Source organism: Pecten maximus, chromosome 7 (genome assembly GCF_902652985.1).
Source record: "Pecten maximus chromosome 7, xPecMax1.1, whole genome shotgun sequence".
Classification (NCBI taxonomy): domain Eukaryota; kingdom Metazoa; phylum Mollusca; class Bivalvia; order Pectinida; family Pectinidae; genus Pecten; species Pecten maximus.
The window spans coordinates 6,317,742-6,337,791 of NC_047021.1; the positions used below are offsets into that span (position 1 = coordinate 6,317,742).

General features: G+C 41.6%; 1 protein-coding gene across 2 annotated transcripts in view; it reads left to right on the top strand.

The window, feature by feature from the left end:
* The window catches only part of LOC117331447 (gelsolin-like protein 2), a 41,699-nt gene that overhangs the window by 16,826 nt on the left and 4,823 nt on the right, over positions 1-20,050 (top strand). The window contains exons 3-11 of one of the 2 annotated variants that reach the window (XM_033890162.1): positions 600-680; positions 849-922; positions 6,146-6,220; positions 8,445-8,516; positions 8,645-8,772; positions 10,694-10,802; positions 11,124-11,234; positions 14,719-14,799; positions 19,567-19,664. In XM_033890162.1, coding sequence (XP_033746053.1) covers positions 600-680; positions 849-922; positions 6,146-6,220; positions 8,445-8,516; positions 8,645-8,772; positions 10,694-10,802; positions 11,124-11,234; positions 14,719-14,799; positions 19,567-19,664 — 829 coding nt within the window. Of the gene's footprint in view, positions 1-589; positions 681-848; positions 923-6,145; positions 6,221-8,444; positions 8,517-8,644; positions 8,773-10,693; positions 10,803-11,123; positions 11,235-14,718; positions 14,800-19,566; positions 19,665-20,050 lie in introns of those variants that run through there. The other variant, XM_033890161.1, reaches the window with a different exon arrangement.

A 20,050-nucleotide genomic window follows, 5' to 3' on the forward strand; every position in this document is an offset into this window, starting at 1 on the left:
ACGTCCTATCTATCATACATGCACGTGTTTGTTACTCTATAAACGTCAGGGTTATATAATTATCACATCCTATCTATCATACACGTGTTTGTTACTCTATAAACGTCAGGGTTATATATAACTATCACGTCTTATTTATCATACATACACGTGTTTATTACTCTATAAACGTCAGAGTTATATAATTATCACGTCCTATCTATCATACATACACGTGTTTGTTGCTCTATAAACGTCAGGATTATATAATTATCACGTTCTATCTATCATACACGTGTTTGTTACTCTATAAAGTTATATATTAATTTTACAATGTGGTAGGTTCATGCGTGTTATTACATATATATCAATACATATATAATAGTTGATATATATTTTATCTATTATATGTAAATCTGATTAATTACTCGTAAATATTATTTTACATATAATTATGTAGCATCACTTTATTTTCTTATACTCTATTTTCTCTCATTTCCCTTCAATGATTTTAATGGTATGTGAAATATTAATATTCATTCGGTATGGATACAAATACGTTACGAAGATATTGTAAATTACTACTTAGTTATGTAAAGAATTCCTTTTAATGTTTCCAGGCTTAAGAAAACCAAAGAAATACAACTGGAAGGACTCCAACATGGCACTGTTCGGCTCAGACACCGAGAAGGAAGTCAAAAGTAAGATATCATGTTTTCGAAACAGCACTAGGAGATTGGTATTACTGAGCACAAAGCCCATTAACGAAATATCTCTTAGATTCAAAACAGTGTTTTTTTTCCATGCAATAGAGTAAAATGATATAGTCAAACATTAATGTTTCAAAGTGATCATTGTGTTTTTTTCAGAATCCGCTGCCCAGACGGAGAAAGCGTGGGATGGTGCTGGACAGGAACCCGGTATACAGATATGGAGGATCGTGGTAGGTATCCACAGACAACAGGTGTTTGTATGGTAGATTAGAACTGTACAGGTGTTTGTATGGTAGACCAACTGTACAGGTGCTTGTATGGTAGATCAACTGTACAGGTGTTTGTATGGTAGATCAACTGTACAGGTGTTTGTATGGAAGATCAGAGCTGTACAGGTGTTTGTATGGTAGATCAACTGTACAGGTGTTTGTATGGTAGATTAGAACTGTACAGGTGTTTGTATGGTAGATTAGAACTGTACAGGTGTTTGTATGGTAGATTAGAACTGTACAGGTGTTTGTATGGTAGATTAGAACTGTACAGGTGTTTGTATGGTAGATCAGAACTGTACAGGTGTTTGTATGGTAGATCAACTGTACAGGTGTTTGTATGGTAGATTAGAACTGTACAGGTATTTGTATGGTAGATTAGAACTGTACATGTGTTTGTATGGTAGATTAGAACTGTACAGGTGTTTGTATGGTAGATTAGAACTGTACAGGTGTTTGTATGGTAGATCAACTGTACGGGTGTTTGTATGGTAGATTAGAACTGTACAGGTGTTTGTATGGTAGATTAGAACTGTACAGGTGTTTGTATGGTAGATTAGAACTGTACAGGTGTCTGTATGGTAGATCAGTACTGTACATGTGTTTGTATGGTAGATTAGAACTGTACAGGTGTTTGTATGGTAGATCAGAACTGTACAGGTGTTTGTATGGTAGATTAGAACTGTACAGGTGTTTGTATGGTAGATCAGTACTGTACAGGTGTTTGTATGGTAGATTAGAACTGTACAGGTGTTTGTATGGTAAATTAGAACTGTATAGGTGTTTGTATGGTAGACTTACTGTACAGGTGTCTGTATGGTAGATCAGAACTGTACATGTGTTTGTATGGTAGATTAGAACTGTACAGGTGTTTGTATGGTAGATTAGAACTGTACAGGTGTTTGTATGGTAGATTAGAACTGTACAGGTATCTGTATGGTAGGCCTACTGTACAGGTGTTTGTATGGTAGACCCATTGTACAGGTGTTTGTATGGTAGATTAGAACTGTACAGGTGTTTGTATGGTAGACCAACTGTACAAGTGTTTGTATGGTAGATTAGTACTGTACAGGTGTTTGTATGGTAGATTAGAACTGTACAGGTGTTTGTATGGTAGACCAACTGTACAGGTGTTTGTATGGTAGACCAACTGTACAGGTGTTTGTATGGTAGATCAACTGTACAGGTGTTTGTATGGTAGATTAGAACTGTACAGGTATTTGTATGGTAGATTAGAACTGTACATGTGTTTGTATGGTAGATTAGAACTGTACAGGTGTTTGTATGGTAGATTAGAACTGTACAGGTGTTTGTATGGTAGATCAACTGTACGGGTGTTTGTATGGTAGATTAGAACTGTACAGGTGTTTGTATGGTAGATTAGAACTGTACAGGTGTTTGTATGGTAGATTAGAACTGTACAGGTGTCTGTATGGTAGATCAGTACTGTACATGTGTTTGTATGGTAGATTAGAACTGTACAGGTGTTTGTATGGTAGATCAGAACTGTACAGGTGTTTGTATGGTAGATTAGAACTGTACAGGTGTTTGTATGGTAGATCAGTACTGTACAGGTGTTTGTATGGTAGATTAGAACTGTACAGGTGTTTGTATGGTAAATTAGAACTGTATAGGTGTTTGTATGGTAGACTTACTGTACAGGTGTCTGTATGGTAGATCAGAACTGTACATGTGTTTGTATGGTAGATTAGAACTGTACAGGTGTTTGTATGGTAGATTAGAACTGTACAGGTGTTTGTATGGTAGATTAGAACTGTACAGGTGTTTGTATGGTAGATTAGAACTGTACAGGTGTTTGTATGGTAGATTAGAACTGTACAGGTATCTGTATGGTAGGCCTACTGTACAGGTGTTTGTATGGTAGACCCATTGTACAGGTGTTTGTATGGTAGATTAGAACTGTACAGGTGTTTGTATGGTAGACCAACTGTACAAGTGTTTGTATGGTAGATTAGTACTGTACAGGTGTTTGTATGGTAGATTAGAACTGTACAGGTGTTTGTATGGTAGACCTACTGTACAGGTGTTTGTATGGTAGATCAGAACTGTACAGGTGTTTGTATGGTAGATCAGAACTGTACAGGTGTTTGTATGGTAGATCAGAACTGTACAGGTGTTTGTATGGTAGATTAGAACTGTACAAGTGCTTGTATGGTAGATCAACTGTACAGGTGTTTGTATGGTAGATAAGAACTGTACAGGTGCTTGTATGGTAGATCAACTGTACAGGTGTTTGTATGGTAGATCAGAACTGTACAGGTGTTTGTATGGTAGATTAGAACTGTACAGGTGTTTGTGTGGTAGATTAGAACTGTACATGTGTTTGTATGGTAGATTAGAACTGTACAGGTGTTTGTATGGTAGATTAGAACTGTACAGGTGTTTGTATGGTAGTCCTACTGTACAGGTGTCTGTATGGTAGATCAGAACTGTACAGGTGTTGGATGGTAGATTAGAACTGTACAGGTGTTTGTATGGTAGATTAAAACTGCACAGGTGTTTGTATGGTAGATCAACTGTACAGGTGTTTGTATGGTAGATCAGAACTGTACAGGTATTTGTATGGTAGATTAGAACTGTACAGGTGTTTGTATGGTAGATTAGAACTGTACAGGTGTTTGTATGGTAGATTAGAACTGTACAGGTGTTTGTATGGTAGACCCATTGTACAGGTGTTTGTATGGTAGACATACAGTACAGGTGTTTTTGTTGTAGACCAACTGTACAGGTGTTTGTATGGTAGACCTACAGTACAGGTGTTTTTGTTGTAGACCAAGTGTACATTTGTTTGTATGGTAGACCTACTGTACACGTGTTTGTATGGTAGACCTACAGTACAGGTGTTTTTGTTGTAGACCAAGTGTACATGTGTTTGTATGGTAGACCTACTGTACACGTGTTTGTATGGTAGACCTACTGTACAGGTGTTTGTATGGTAGATTAGAACTGTACAGGTGTTTGTATGGTAGACCTACTGTACAGGTGTTTGTATGGTAGACCTACTGTACAGGTGTTTGTATGGTAGATCAGAACTGTACAGGTGTTTGTATGGTAGACCTACTGTACAGGTGTTTGTATGGTAGACCTACTGTACAGGTGTTTGTATGGTAGATCAGAACTGTACAGGTGTTTGTATGGTAGACCTACTGTACAGGTGTTTGTATGGTAGACCTACTGTACAGGTGTTTGTATGGTAGACCTACTGTACAGGTGTTTGTATGGTAGACCTACTGTACACGTGTTTGTATGGTAGACCTACTGTACAGGTGTTTGTATGGTAGATTAGAACTGTACATGTGTTTGTATGGTAGACCTACTGTACACGTGTTTGTATGGTAGACCTACTGTACAGGTGTTTGTATGGTAGATTAGAACTGTACACGTGTTTGTATGGTAGACCTACTGTACAGGTGTTTGTATGGTACACCTACTGTACATGTGTTTGTATGGTAGACCTACTGTACATTTGTTTGTATGGTAGATCAGAACTGTACATGTGTTTGTATGGTAGACCTACTGTACATTTGTTTGTATGGTAGACCTACTGTACATTTGTTTGTATGGTAGACCTACTGTACAGGTGTTTGTATGGTACACCTACTGTACATTTGTTTGTATGGTAGACCTACTGTACACGTGTTTGTATGGTAGACCTACTGTACACGTGTTTGTATGGTACACCTACTGTACACGTGTTTGTATGGTAGACCTACTGTACAGGTGTTTGTATGGTACACCTACTGTACAGGTGTTTGTATGGTAGATCAGAACTGTACATGTGTTTGTATGGTAGACCTACTGTACATTTGTTTGTATGGTAGACCTACTGTACATTTGTTTGTATGGTAGACCTACTGTACAGGTGTTTGTATGGTAGATTAGAACTGTACAGGTGTTTGTATGGTAGATTAGAACTGTACAGGTGTTTGTATGGTAGACCTACAGTACAGGTGTTTGTATGGTAGACCTACTGTACAGGTGTTTGTATGGTAGACCTACTGTACACGTGTTTGTATGGTAGACCTACTGTACACGTGTTTGTATGGTAGATTAGAACTGTACAGGTGTTTGTATGGTAGACCAACTGTACACGTGTTTGTATGGTAGATCATTACTGTACATGTGTTTGTATGGTAGATTAGAACTGTACAGGTGTTTGTATGGTAGATTAGAACTGTACAGGTGTTTGTATGGTAGATTAGAACTGTACACGTGTTTGTATGGTAGACCTACAGTACAGGTGTTTGTATGGTAGACCTACTGTACACGTGTTTGTATGGTAGACCTACTGTACACGTGTTTGTATGGTAGACCTACTGTACACGTGTTTGTATGGTAGATTAGAACTGTACAGGTGTTTGTATGGTAGACCAACTGTACACGTGTTTGTATGGTAGACCTACTGTACATTTGTTTGTATGGTAGACCTACTGTACAGGTGTTTGTATGGTAGATCAGAACTGTACATGTGTTTGTATGGTAGACCTACTGTACAGGTGTTTGTATGGTAGATCAGAACTGTACATGTGTTTGTATGGTAGACCTACTGTACATTTGTTTGTATGGTAGACCTACTGTACATGTGTTTGTATGGTAGACCTACTGTACATGTGTTTGTATGGTAGACCTACTGTACAGGTGTTTTTGTTGTAGACCAACTGTACAGGTGTTTGTATGGTAGACCTACTGTACATGTGTTTGTATGGTAGACCTACTGTACAGGTGTTTGTATGGTAGACCTACTGTACATGTGTTTGTATGGTAGACCTACAGTACACGTGTTTGTATGGTACACCTACTGTACAGGTGTTTGTATGGTACACCTACTGTACATGTGTTTGTATGGTAGACCAACTGTACACGTGTTTGTATGGTAGACCTACTGTACATGTGTTTGTATGGTACACCTACTGTACAGGTGTTTGTATGGTACACCTACTGTACATGTGTTTGTATGGTAGACCTACTGTACACGTGTTTGTATGGTAGACCTACTGTACACGTGTTTGTATGGTAGACCTACAGTACACGTGTTTGTAGTGCCGTCTCTTCGTTAGTTTAATAGTCAGTAATGTCTGATTAAACCAAGTTGCACTAGGCGTCATATACCACTTTTTATCATTTGATGTTCAGTAAATCATAAATATGATTGATCTGTTTTAGAAATTTAAAGTGACCCACTGGCCTAAGGAACAATACGGAGAGTTCTACAATGGCGACTCCTACATCGTCCTCAAGGTACGTACGTCAGTATTCTCAATGTATACTGCCAGTTCTACAATGGCGACCCCTATATCGTCCTCAAGGTACGTACTGTCAGTATTCTCAATGTATACTGCCAGTTCTACAATGGCGACCCCTACATCGTCCTCAAGGTACGTACTGTCAGTATTCTCAATGTATACTGCGAGTTCTACAATGGCGACCGCTACATCGTCCTCAAGGTACGTACTGTCAGTATTCTCAATGTATACTGCCAGTTCTACAACGGCGACCCCTATATCGTCCTCAAGGTACACGTATGGTCAGTATTCTCAATGTATACTGCCAGTTCTACATTGGCGACTCCTACATCGTCCTCAAGGTACGTACTGTCAGTATTCTCAATTTATACTGCCAGTTCTACAATGGCGACCGCTACATCGTCCTCAAGGTACGTACTGTCAGTATTCTCAATCTATACTGCCAGTTCTACAATGGCGACCCCTACATCGTCCTCAAGGTACGTACTGTCAGTATTCTCAATGTATACTGCCAGTTCTACAATGGCGACCCCTATATCGTCCTCAAGGTACGTACTGTCAGTATTCTCAATGTATACTGCCAGTTCTACATTGGCGACTCCTACATCGTCCTCAAGGTACGTACTGTCAGTATTCTCAATGTATACTGCCAGTTCTACAATGGCGACCCCTATATCGTCCTCAAGGTACGTACTGTCAGTATTCTCAATGTATACTGCCAGTTCTACAATGGCGACCCCTACATCGTCCTCAAGGTACACGTACTGTCAGTATTCTCAATGTATACAGCCAGTTCTACAATGGCGACCCCTACATCGTCCTCAAGGTACGTACTGTCAGTATTCTCAATTTATACTGCCAGTTCTACAATGGCCACTCCTACATCGTCCTCAAGGTACGTACTGTCAGTATTCTCAATTTATACTGCCAGTTCTACAATGGCGACCCCTACATCGTCCTCAAGGTACGTACTGTCAGTATTCTCAATGTATACTGCCAGTTCTACAATGGCGACCCCTATATCGTCCTCAAGGTACGTACTGTCAGTATTCTCAATGTATACTGCCAGTTCTACAACGGCGACCCCTATATCGTCCTCAAGGTACGTACTGTCAGTATTCTCAATGTATACGGCCAGTTCTACAATGGCGACCCCTACATCGTCCTCAAGGTACGTACTGTCAGTATTCTCAATGTATACTGCCAGTTCTACAATGGCGACCTCTACATCGTCCTCAAGGTACGTACTGTCAGTATTCTCAATGTATACTGCCAGTTCTACATTGGCGACTCCTACATCGTCCTCAAGGTACGTACTGTCAGTATTCTCAATTTATACTGCCAGTTCTACAATGGCGACCGCTACATCGTCCTCAAGGTACGTACTGTCAGTATTCTCAATCTATACTGCCAGTTCTACAATGGCGACCCCTATATCGTCCTCAAGGTACGTACTGTCAGTATTCTCAATGTATACTGCCAGTTCTACAACGGCGACCCCTATATCGTCCTCAAGGTACGTACTGTCAGTATTCTCAATGTATACTGCCAGTTCTACAACGGCGACCCCTATATCGTCCTCAAGGTACGTACTGTCAGTATTCTCAATGTATACTGCCAGTTCTACAACGGCGACCCCTATATCGTCCTCAAGGTACGTACTGTCAGTATTCTCAATGTATACTGCCAGTTCTACAATGGCGACCCCTATATCGTCCTCAAGGTACGTACTGTCAGTATTCTCAATGTATACTGCCAGTTCTACAATGGCGACCCCTACATCGTCCTCAAGGTACGTACTGTCAGTATTCTCAATGTATACTGCGAGTTCTACAATGGCGACCGCTACATCGTCCTCAAGGTACGTACTGTCAGTATTCTCAATCTATACTGCCAGTTCTACAATGGCGACCCCTACATCGTCCTCAAGGTACACGTATGGTCAGTATTCTCAATGTATACTGCCAGTTCTACAATGGCGACCCCTATATATATCGTCCTCAAGGTACGTTCGTCAGTATTCTCAATGTATACTGCCAGTTCCTCGAGGTGCGTACTGTCAGTATTTTCCATACATACTCTGTACCTTAAGTAGCTACAAGTGAATTTTAGATTTAGATAAAAAATTGAATTTAATGTATTTCAGTTGTATTCAAGATGTGATCGATCGGACAGAAAAAAGTTGCAATTTCAATGGTTTTTTTTTAAAATGTTGACAGACGACTGACGATCCCGGAAGTGGAGAATTGGCTCTACACGTGCATTTTTGGATCGGGAAAAACAGTAGCCAGGTTAGTGAAAGTGGAATAATAAATGTAAAATGATATTTATCACTAATAACTGTTTATCACACACTCTTTCTTGCCTTGTATACTTGTTTCAATAATAGAACGTTGATTTGTGACATTCGTCTGTACAGGATGAGTACGGGACTGCGGCCTACAAGACAGTGGAGCTAGACACCTTGCTGGATGATAGGGCCATACAACACAGGGAGGTTCAAGGTCACGAATCTAGTCTCTTCAAATCCTACTTCGATACTATTACGTGAGTAAACATATTTCTATCGTATGCGAAGGGCAACTCCCGGTCATTTGTAACGTGAAATATCTATATTGTCGATTTTGGTCTGTTTAAGAAACATATAGCGATATACTAGTACTCGGATGTGCACAGGTATTTGAATTTCGCGGAATGGCATACTAGGTTCTGAGACGAACTCTGATCAATCCGTCCGTCACTTACAGACACAGTCACCCTGTCAGTCACTTACAGACACAGTCACCCTGTCAGTCACTTACAGACACAGTCACCCTGTCAGTCACTTACAGAAACAGTCGCCCTGTCAGTCACTTACAGAAACAGTCGCCCTGTCAGTCACTTACAGAAACAGTCGCCCTGTCAGTCACTTACAGACACAGTCACCCTGTCAGTCACTTACAGACACAGTCACCCTGTCAGTCACTTACAGAAACAGTCGCCCTGTCAGTCACTTACAGACACAGTCACCCTGTCAGTCACTTACAGAAACAGTCACCCTGTCAGTCACTTACAGACACAGTCGCCCTGTCAGTCACTTACAGACACAGTCACCCTGTCAGTCACTTACAGACACAGTCACCCTGTCAGTCACTTACAGACACAGTCGCCCTGTCAGTCACTTACAGACACAGACACAGTCAATCTGTCAGTCACTTACAGACACAGTCACCCTGTCAGTCACTTACAGACACAGTCGCCCTGTCAGTCACTTACAGACACAGTCACCCTGTCAGTCACTTACAGACACAGTAACTCCGTCACTTACAGAAACAGTCACTCTGTCAGTCACTTACAGACACAGTCACCCTGTCAGTCACTTACAGACACAGTCACTCCGTCACTTACGGACACAGTCACCCTGTCAGTCACTTACAGAAACAGTCACTCCGTCACTTACAGACACAGTCTGAAAGGTTCCTTGGATGAAGCCCGACATGGTTTTCGAAAATAATTGACCTTGACCCATATATAATGTGAAAGGGATACAAATCGATTAAAACATTTAAACGACTTCTTCTCAATAAACAAGAAGCACAGGGAGTTGATATTTGGTCAATAAGGTCATTACTAAGGTTGCATGGCTGCCAAATTGTTCAAAGGAATGACCTTGACCTACATTCAAGGTCACAGGGGTCAAATAGCTAAAATCTTCAAACAACTTCTTCTCAATAACTAAGAGGACCATGGAGTTGATATTTGGTCAGTAGCATGCTGGATTTAAAGGCTACCAAGTTTGTTCAAAAGAATGACTTTGACTTCAAGGTCACAAGGGTCACATTGGTTAACATCTTTAAACAACTTCTCAATAACCAAGAGGCCCAGGGATCAGATACCGGTCTGAAGCATGCTGGGATGAAGGGCTACCAAGTTTGTTCAAATTAATGACCTTGACCTTTATTCAAAGTCGCAGGGGTCAAATAAACTAAAATATTTCCATTACTTCTTCTCATTCACCAAAAGGTCCAGAAACATGATATTTTACTTGTAGCATGTTTGAGTGAAGGACTTTAGACAATGTGTTCAAATCAATGACCTTGACCATGATTTAATTTTGAAAGAGTTAAATTGCCCAAAATAGTAAATCAATATAAGGACGCCTTTTCAAATGACCGAGAGACCATGTTATATTATATCTGATACAGTAGTTCTTAACTATGTATAAAAACGATTGCTGGATAACAGGCGATTCGGGTCCATTTGGCCCTTGTATTTTCAACTTCATATGGGATTTTACATAAAATCTCAAATAAAACAAAACAAATTTAAGATCCTCAATGTGGAGGGCTTAAACATTCGCCATTGACAATTGATGACGTCACGTCATTGTCCACATTATGAGGTCACAATATAATTAATAGATATCTAACTGGTGCGGTCAATGACTAGCAGGCAGTTTGTGTGATAAATTCATGTTATAAACTTGTAGCATATTGGAAGGTGGAGCTGATACTGGTTTCCGTCACGTGAAACCAGAAGAGTACAAGCCAAGGTTGCTCCATTTTAGTGGTGCCAGAAGGAACATCGAGGTTGTGGAGGTAAATAGGGAGGAACATATCCTGGTAACATAAAGGAATGACTCATCAATGGACAACAGAGATGAGGTTATATTATTGTATTAACTTAACGTTTGGATGATCGCCTTGCAAGATAAATTTGTCTAAAATATTTGCTGTCGTGATTTCAGAAATGTAACCGATAATTATATGCATGTCTCTAAGACAAATCATTGCGAAGTTTCATTCTTATTTTCGGGACGTAATCAAATATAAGGAATTTTTGTTTGCTTAACCTTCCGAAACATTCTGCTAAACAGATATAACATATAAATCAGGTTATTTCACCTGCTCTTATTGTAGATCCCGCTTTCCAGGAACTCTATCAACAGCGGCGACGTCTACATCCTCGACCTTGGAAGGGACATCTACCAATGGAACGGGAAGGATTCCAGTAAAGATGAGCGTTTCCAGGTGATGCTCATTAGGCGCTTAAGTAACCAAATGAGTTTGGGCTTCAGATATTGTCTAGATACCAAATGTTCAAAGAAAATGTGGGGTTGAAGACAACCCAAAATACATCTTGAAGCGAGGTTAGAGTGTACGGATATGTTTGAAGGCTAGCCTGAGGGGCGGGGATGTCCTTGTTCTCTCCATCAGTTAGCAGGATTAGAGTGTAGGATATGTTTGAAAGCTAGCCTGAGGGGCGGGGATGTCCTTGTTCTCTCCATCAGTTAGCGGGATTAGAGTGTAGGATATGTTTGAAAGCTAGCCTGAGGGGCGGGGATGTCCTTGTTCTCTCCATCACTTAGCGGGATTAGAGTGTAGGATATGTTTGAAAGCTAGCCTGAGGGGCGGGGATGTCCTTGTTCTCTCCATCACTTAGCGGGATTAGAGTGTAGGATATGTTTGAAAGCTAGCCTGAGGGGCGGGGATGTCCTTGTTCTCTCCATCAGTTAGCGGGATTAGAGTGTAGGATAGGTTTGAAGGCTAGCCTGAGGGGCGGGGATGTCCTTGTTCTCTCCATCAGTTAGCGGGATTAGAGTGTAGGATATGTTTGAAGGCTAGCCTGAGGGGCGGGGATGTCCTTGTTCTCTCCATCACTTAGCGGGATTAGAGTGTAGGATATGTTTGAAGGCTAGCCTGAGGGGCGGGGATGTCCTTGTTCTCTCCATCACTTAGCGGGATTAGAGTGTAGGATATGTTTGAAAGCTAGCCTGAGGGGCGGGGATGTCCTTGTTCTCTCCATCACTTAGCGGGATTAGAGTGTAGGATATGTTTGAAAGCTAGCCTGAGGGGCGGGGATGTCCTTGTTCTCTCCATCACTTAGCGGGATTAGAGTGTAGGATATGTTTAAAGGCTAGCCTGAGGGGAGGTTAAGTTTTTGTAATTCTCTCGGACTGCTACTTAAGCTTCTCACTGGATCTTGAAGTCTCATTTACATGTAAATCGTAAGGAGATTATGGCGGCCTTTACACATACATTGTAATTAATGTTTTTGATGTCTTCGTTACTGGACTATCCCCGCCATTAGCCATTGATCCTGTCAGGCAATTGGTTTTACATCTTGGATTACATCTGTGATAACACCTGCGATTACATCTGTGATTTACATATGCGATTACACCTGTAATTACACCTGTGATTTACATCTGTGATTGAAATCTCTGATTGCATCTGTGGTTACATATATGATTCCATCTGTGATTACATTAATGATCACACATGTGATTACATCTATTATTACTTCTGTGACAACATCTATGATTACATCTATGATAGCATCTATGGTTACATATTTGATTGCACCTGTGGTTACAACTGTGACCACATCTGTGATTACACCTGTGATTACATCTGTGATTACATCTGTGATTACATCTGTGGTTACATCTATGATTACATCTGTGATTACATCTATGATTACATCTGTGATTACATCTGTGGTTACACCTGTGGTTACATATGTGATAACATCTATGATTACATCTATGATTACATATGTGATTACATCTGTGATTTCATCTGTGGATATACATGTGGTTACATCTGTGATTACACCTGTGATTACATCTATGATTACATCTGTGATAACATCTATGATTACATCTATGATAGCATCTATGGTTACATATTTGATTGCACCTGTGGTTACAACTGTGACCACATCTGTGATTACACCTGTGATTACATCTGTGATTACATCTGTGATTACATCTGTGGTTACATCTATGATTACATCTGTGATTACATCTATGATTACATCTGTGATTACATCTGTGGTTACACCTGTGGTTACATATGTGATAACATCTATGATTACATCTATGATTACATATGTGATTACATCTGTGATTTCATCTGTGGATATACATGTGGTTACATCTGTGATTACACCTGTGATTACATCTATGATTACATCTGTGATAACATCTATGATTACATATGTGATTACATCTATGACTACATCTATTATTACATCTGATTACATCTGTGATTACATCTATGATTACACCTGTGATTACATCTGTGATTACACCTGTGATTACATCTGTGATTACATCTATGATTACATCTGTGATTACATCTGTGATTGCATCTGTGGTTACATCTGTGATTACATCTATGGTTACATATGTGATTAAATCTATGATTACATATGTGATTACATCTGTGACTACATCTGTGATTACATCTGTGGTTACATCTGTGATTACATCTATGGTTACATATGTGATTAAATCTATGATTACACCTGTGATTACATCTATGATTACATCTGTGATTACGCCTGTGATTACATCTGTGATTACATCTGTGGTTACATCTGTGATTACATCTATGATTACATCTGTGATTACATCTATGATTACACCTGTGATAACATGTGATTACATCTGTGATTACACCTGTTATTACATCTGTGATTACATCTATAATTACATCTGTGATTACATCTATGATTACATCTGTGATTACATATGTGGTTACATATGTGATAACACCTGTGATTACATATATGATTACACCTGTGATTACATCTGTGGTTACATATGTGATAACACATGTGATTACATCTGTGATTACACATGTGATTACATCTGTGATTACATATGTGATAACACCTGTGATTACATCTGTGGTTACACCTGTGATTACACCTGTGATAACATCTGTGATTACACCTGTGATTACATCTGTGATTACATCTGTGATTACACCTGTGATTACATCTGTGATTACACCTGTGATTACATCTGTGATTACATTTGTGGTTACATCTGTGGTTACATCTGTGATTACAGTTGTGGTTACATCTGTGATTACATCCGTGGTTACATTTGTGATTACACCTGTGATTACATCTGTGATTACATCTGTGATTACATCTGTGATTACATCTGTGGTTACATATGTGGTTACATCTGTGATTACATCTGTGGTTACATCTGTGATTACACCTGTGATTACACCTGTGATTACACCTGTGATTACATATGAGGTTACATCTGTGATTACACCTGTGATTACATATGTGGTTACATCTGTGATTACATCTGTGATTACACCTGTGATTACACCTGTGATTACATCTGTGGTTACATATGTGATTAAATCTGTGATTACACCTGTGATTGCATCTGTGATTACACCTGTGATTACATCTGTGATTACACCTGTGATTACATCTGTGATTACACCTGTGATTACATCTGTGATTACGCCTGTGATTACATCTGTGATTACACCTGTGGTTACATCTGTGATTACATCTGTGGTTACATCTGTGATTACATCTATGATTACACTTGTGATTACATCTGTGATTACATATGTGATAACACCTGTGATTACATCTGTTGTTATATCTGTTATTACTAATATTATTGCATCTATGATTACATCTCCTGTGAAGGAAAAATAATGAAGAATAATTACAGAAGATTTCCTTAAACAGGCGATGAGCTTCCTCTCCAATCTTAAGATAGAACGAAAAGCCACGTCCGAGGTACTGGAGGAAGAAATGTTGTACCCCGAGGTAGGTTTTACAGGTAACGAGTAAGTATACAGCTGGTCATGTATATGGTTGATCTAGTTTGACCAGATCAGATAATCAATATCCAGAAAGAAAGACAGACGACTCGAGGTATATGAAACATTAGAAACATGATCTGCCATGATCTCAAAACTCTTCACATTCACAGGATACAACCAAGAACTACACAAAACCTCTTTCCAAAGGAACTATATAAAACTCCACTAACAACAACCCTAGAATACGGCCAGGAACTATTCAAAGCCTTACTCTCAACAACCCCAGGATACGGCCAGGAACTATACAAAACCTCACTCCCAACCACCCCGGGATACGGCCAGGAACTATACAAAACCTCGATCCCAACCACCCCAGGATACGGCCAGGAACTATACAAAACCTCACTCCCAACCACCCCAGGATACGGCAAGGAGATATACAAAACCTCACCCCAACCACCCCAGGATACGGCCAGGAACTATACAAAACCTCGATCCCAACCACCCCAGGATACGGCCAGGAACTATACAAAACCTCACTCCCAACCACCCCAGGATACGGCAAGGAGATATACAAAACCTCACCCCAACCACCCCAGGATACGGCCAGGAACTATACAAAACCTCACTCCCAACCACCCCAGTATACGGTCAGGAACTATACACAACCTCACCCCCAACCACCCCAGGATACGACCAGGAACTATACAAAACCTCACTCCCAACCACCCCAGGATACGGCCAGGAACTATACAAAACCTCACTCCCAACCACCCCAGGATACGGCCAGGAACTATACAAAACCTCACTCCCAACCACCCCGGGATACGGCCAGGAACTATACACAACCCCACTCCCAACCACCCCAGGATACGGCCAGGAACTATACAAAACCCCACTCCCAACCACCCCGGGATACGGCCAGGAACTATACACAACCTCACTCCCAACCACCCCAGGATACGGTCAGGAACTATACAAAACCTCACTCCCAACAACCCCAGGATACGGCTAGGAACTATACAAAACCTCACTCCCAACCACCCCGGGATACGGCTAGGAACTATACAAAACCTCACTTCCAACCACCCCAGTATACGGCCAGGAACTATACAAAACCTCACTCCCAACCACCCCAGTATACGACCAGGAACTATACACAACCTCACTCCCAACCACCCCAGGATACGGCCAGGAACTATACACAACCTCACTCCCAACAACCCCAGGATACGGCTAGGAACTATACAAAACCTCACTCCCAACAACCCCAGGATACGGCTAGGAACTATACAAAACCTCACTCCCAACCACCCCAGTATACGGCCAGGAACTATACACAACCTCACTCCCAACCACCCCAGGATACGGTCAGGAACTATACAAAACCTCACTCCCAACCACCCCAGGATACGGCTAGGAACTATACAAAACCTCACTCCTAACCTCCCCAGTATACGACCAGGAACTATACACAACCTCACTCCAAACCACCCCGGGATACGGCCAGGAACTATTCAAAACGTCACTCCCAACCACCCCAGGATACGGCCAGGAACTATACAAAACCTCGATCCCAACCACCCCAGGATACGGCCAGGAACTATACAAAACCTCACTCCCAACCACCCCAGGATACGGCAAGGAGATATACAAAACCTCACCCCAACCACCCCAGGATACGGCCAGGAACTATACAAAACCTCACTCCCAACCACCCCAGTATACGGTCAGGAACTATACACAACCTCACCCCCAACCACCCCAGGATACGACCAGGAACTATACAAAACCTCACTCCCAACCACCCCAGGATACGGCCAGGAACTATACAAAACCTCACTCCCAACCACCCCGGGATACGGCCAGGAACTATACAAAACCTCACTCCCAACCACCCCGGGATACGGCCAGGAACTATACACAACCCCACTCCCAACCACCCCAGGATACGGCCAGGAACTATACAAAACCCCACTCCCAACCACCCCGGGATACGGCCAGGAACTATACACAACCTCACTCCCAACCACCCCAGGATACGGTCAGGAACTATACAAAACCTCACTCCCAACAACCCCAGGATACGGCTAGGAACTATACAAAACCTCACTCCCAACCACCCCGGGATACGGCTAGGAACTATACAAAACCTCACTTCCAACCACCCCAGTATACGGCCAGGAACTATACAAAACCTCACTCCCAACCACCCCAGTATACGACCAGGAACTATACACAACCTCACTCCCAACCACCCCAGGATACGGCCAGGAACTATACACAACCTCACTCCCAACAACCCCAGGATACGGCTAGGAACTATACAAAACCTCACTCCCAACAACCCCAGGATACGGCTAGGAACTATACAAAACCTCACTCCCAACCACCCCAGTATACGGCCAGGAACTATACACAACCTCACTCCCAACCACCCCAGGATACGGTCAGGAACTATACAAAACCTCACTCCCAACCACCCCAGGATACGGCTAGGAACTATACAAAACCTCACTCCTAACCTCCCCAGTATACGACCAGGAACTATACACAACCTCACTCCAAACCACCCCGGGATACGGCCAGGAACTATTCAAAACGTCACTCCCAACCACCCCAGGATACGGCCAGGAACTATACAAAACCTCACTCCCAACCACCCCAGGATACGGCCAGGAACTGTACAAAACCTCACTCCCAACCACCCCAGTATACGGCCAGGAACTATACAAAACATCACTCCCAACCACCCCGGGATACGGCCAGGAACTATACAAAACCTCACTCTCAACCACCCAGGATACGGCCAGGAACTATACAAAACCTCACTCCCAACCACCCCAGTATACGGCCAGGAACTATACAAAACCTCACTCCCAACTACCCCAGGATACGGCCAGGAACTATACAAAACCTCACTCCCAACCACCCCAGTATACGGCCAGGAACTATACAAAACCTCACTCCCAACCACCCCAGTATACGGCCAGGAACTATACAAAACCTCACTCCCAACCACCCCAGTATACGACCAGGAACTATACAAAACCTCTCTCCCAACCACCCCAGGATACGGCCAGGAACTATACAAAACCTCACTCCCAACCACCCCAGGATACGGCCAGGAACTATACACAACCTCACTCCCAACAACCCAAGGATACGGCCAGGAACTATACAAAACCTCACTCCCAACCACCCCAGTATACGGCCAGGAACTATACAAAACCTCACTCCCAACCACCCCAGGATACGGCCAGAAAATATACAAAACCCCACTCTCAACCACCCCAGTATACGGCCAAGAACTATACACAACCTCACTCCCAACCACCCTAGGATACGGCCAGGAACTATACAAAACCTCACTCCCAACCACCCCAGTATACGGCCAAGAACTATACACAACCTCACTCCCAACCACCCCAGTATACGGCCAGGAACTATACAAAACCTCACTCCCAACCACCCCAGTATACGGCCAAGAACTATACACAACCTCACTCCCAACCACCCTAGGATACGGCCAGGAACTATACACAACCTCAGTCCGCAAACGTTGTATGCAGAGTACCGTAAACCTCAGTACGAGCAGTGTCTAGAACAGTCTTAACTACAAAAAAGTATTGGATATAGTGATATTTACTAACAGCAGTCCTCACATGACACCTATGCTCTCTACGTTGGGATACATCAGTTGCTATTACCAAAGTGACACATTCCATGTATACACAGGGATACATCAGTTGTTGTTACCATAGTGACACATTCCATGTATATACAGGGATACATCAGTTGTTGTTACCATAGTGACATATTCCATGTATACACAGGGATACATCAGTTGTTGTTACCATAGTGACACATTCCATGTATATACAGGGATACATCAGTTGTTGTTACCATAGTGACACATTCCATGTATATACAGGGATACATCAGTTGTTGTTACCATAGTGACACATTCCATGTATACACAGGGATACATCAGTTGTTGTTACCAAAGTGACACATTCCATGTATACACAGGGATACATCAGTTGTTGTTACCAAAGTGACACATTCCATGTATACACAGGGATACATCAGTTGTTGTTACCATAGTGACACATTCCATGTATATACAGGGATACATCAGTTGTTGTTACCATAGTGACACATTCCATGTATACACAGGGATACATCAGTTGTTGTTACCAAAGTGACACATTCCATGTATACACAGGGATACATCAGTTGTTGTTACCATAGTGACACATTCCATGTATACACAGGGATACATCAGTTGTTGTTACCAAAGTGACACATTCCATGTATATACAGGGATACATCAGTTGTTGTTACCATAGTGACACATTCCATGTATATACAGGGATACATCAGTTGTTGTTACCATAGTGACACATTCCATGTATACACAGGGATACATCAGTTGTTGTTACCATAGTGACACATTCCATGTATATACAGGGATACATCAGTTGTTGTTACCATAGTGACACATTACATGTATACATAAGGATACATCAGTTGTTGTTGCCATAGTTACATTCGGTATCGGTACCTTTAACTCTAATCAGGACTGGAACGGCACCCATATTTCATAAGCAACAATGCTGTCGGCAGCAGCGACATGTTTTCGGTATTTGGTTGATGCTCCATTATTCTTCTGAATCAGTGATTGTATACATGTAAATCTATCTATAACACGTTGCAGTATTGAAATGTCAAATGATCAATATAATAGAATACCTCCTCATCTTTGCAGCACAAGTTCTATGCCTCTCTGACAGAGGAAGTTGAACCCGAAGACGACAGCGATGATGAGGAAGGCGAGGACAGCGGCGACGAAAAGCGACTCTTTCAGTAAGTGATGTGATCGTCTAGTATGAATATTAAACTAGACGGACAGAAACTCTTGTCAAACTTATACCGTATAGAAACCCCTGTCAACCTTAAACAGTATAGAAACCCCTGTCATCCTGATACAGTATAGAAACCTCCATCATCCTGATACAGTATAGAAACCCCTGTCATCCTTATACAGTATAGAAACCCTGTCATCCTTATACAATATAGAAACCCCTGTCAACCTTAAACAGTATAGAAACCCCTGTCATCCTGATACAGTATAGAAACCTCCATCATCCTGATACAGTATAGAAACCCCTGTCATCCTTATACAGTATACAAACTCCTGTCATCCTTATACAGTATAGAAACCCCTGTCATCCTGATACAGTATAGAAACC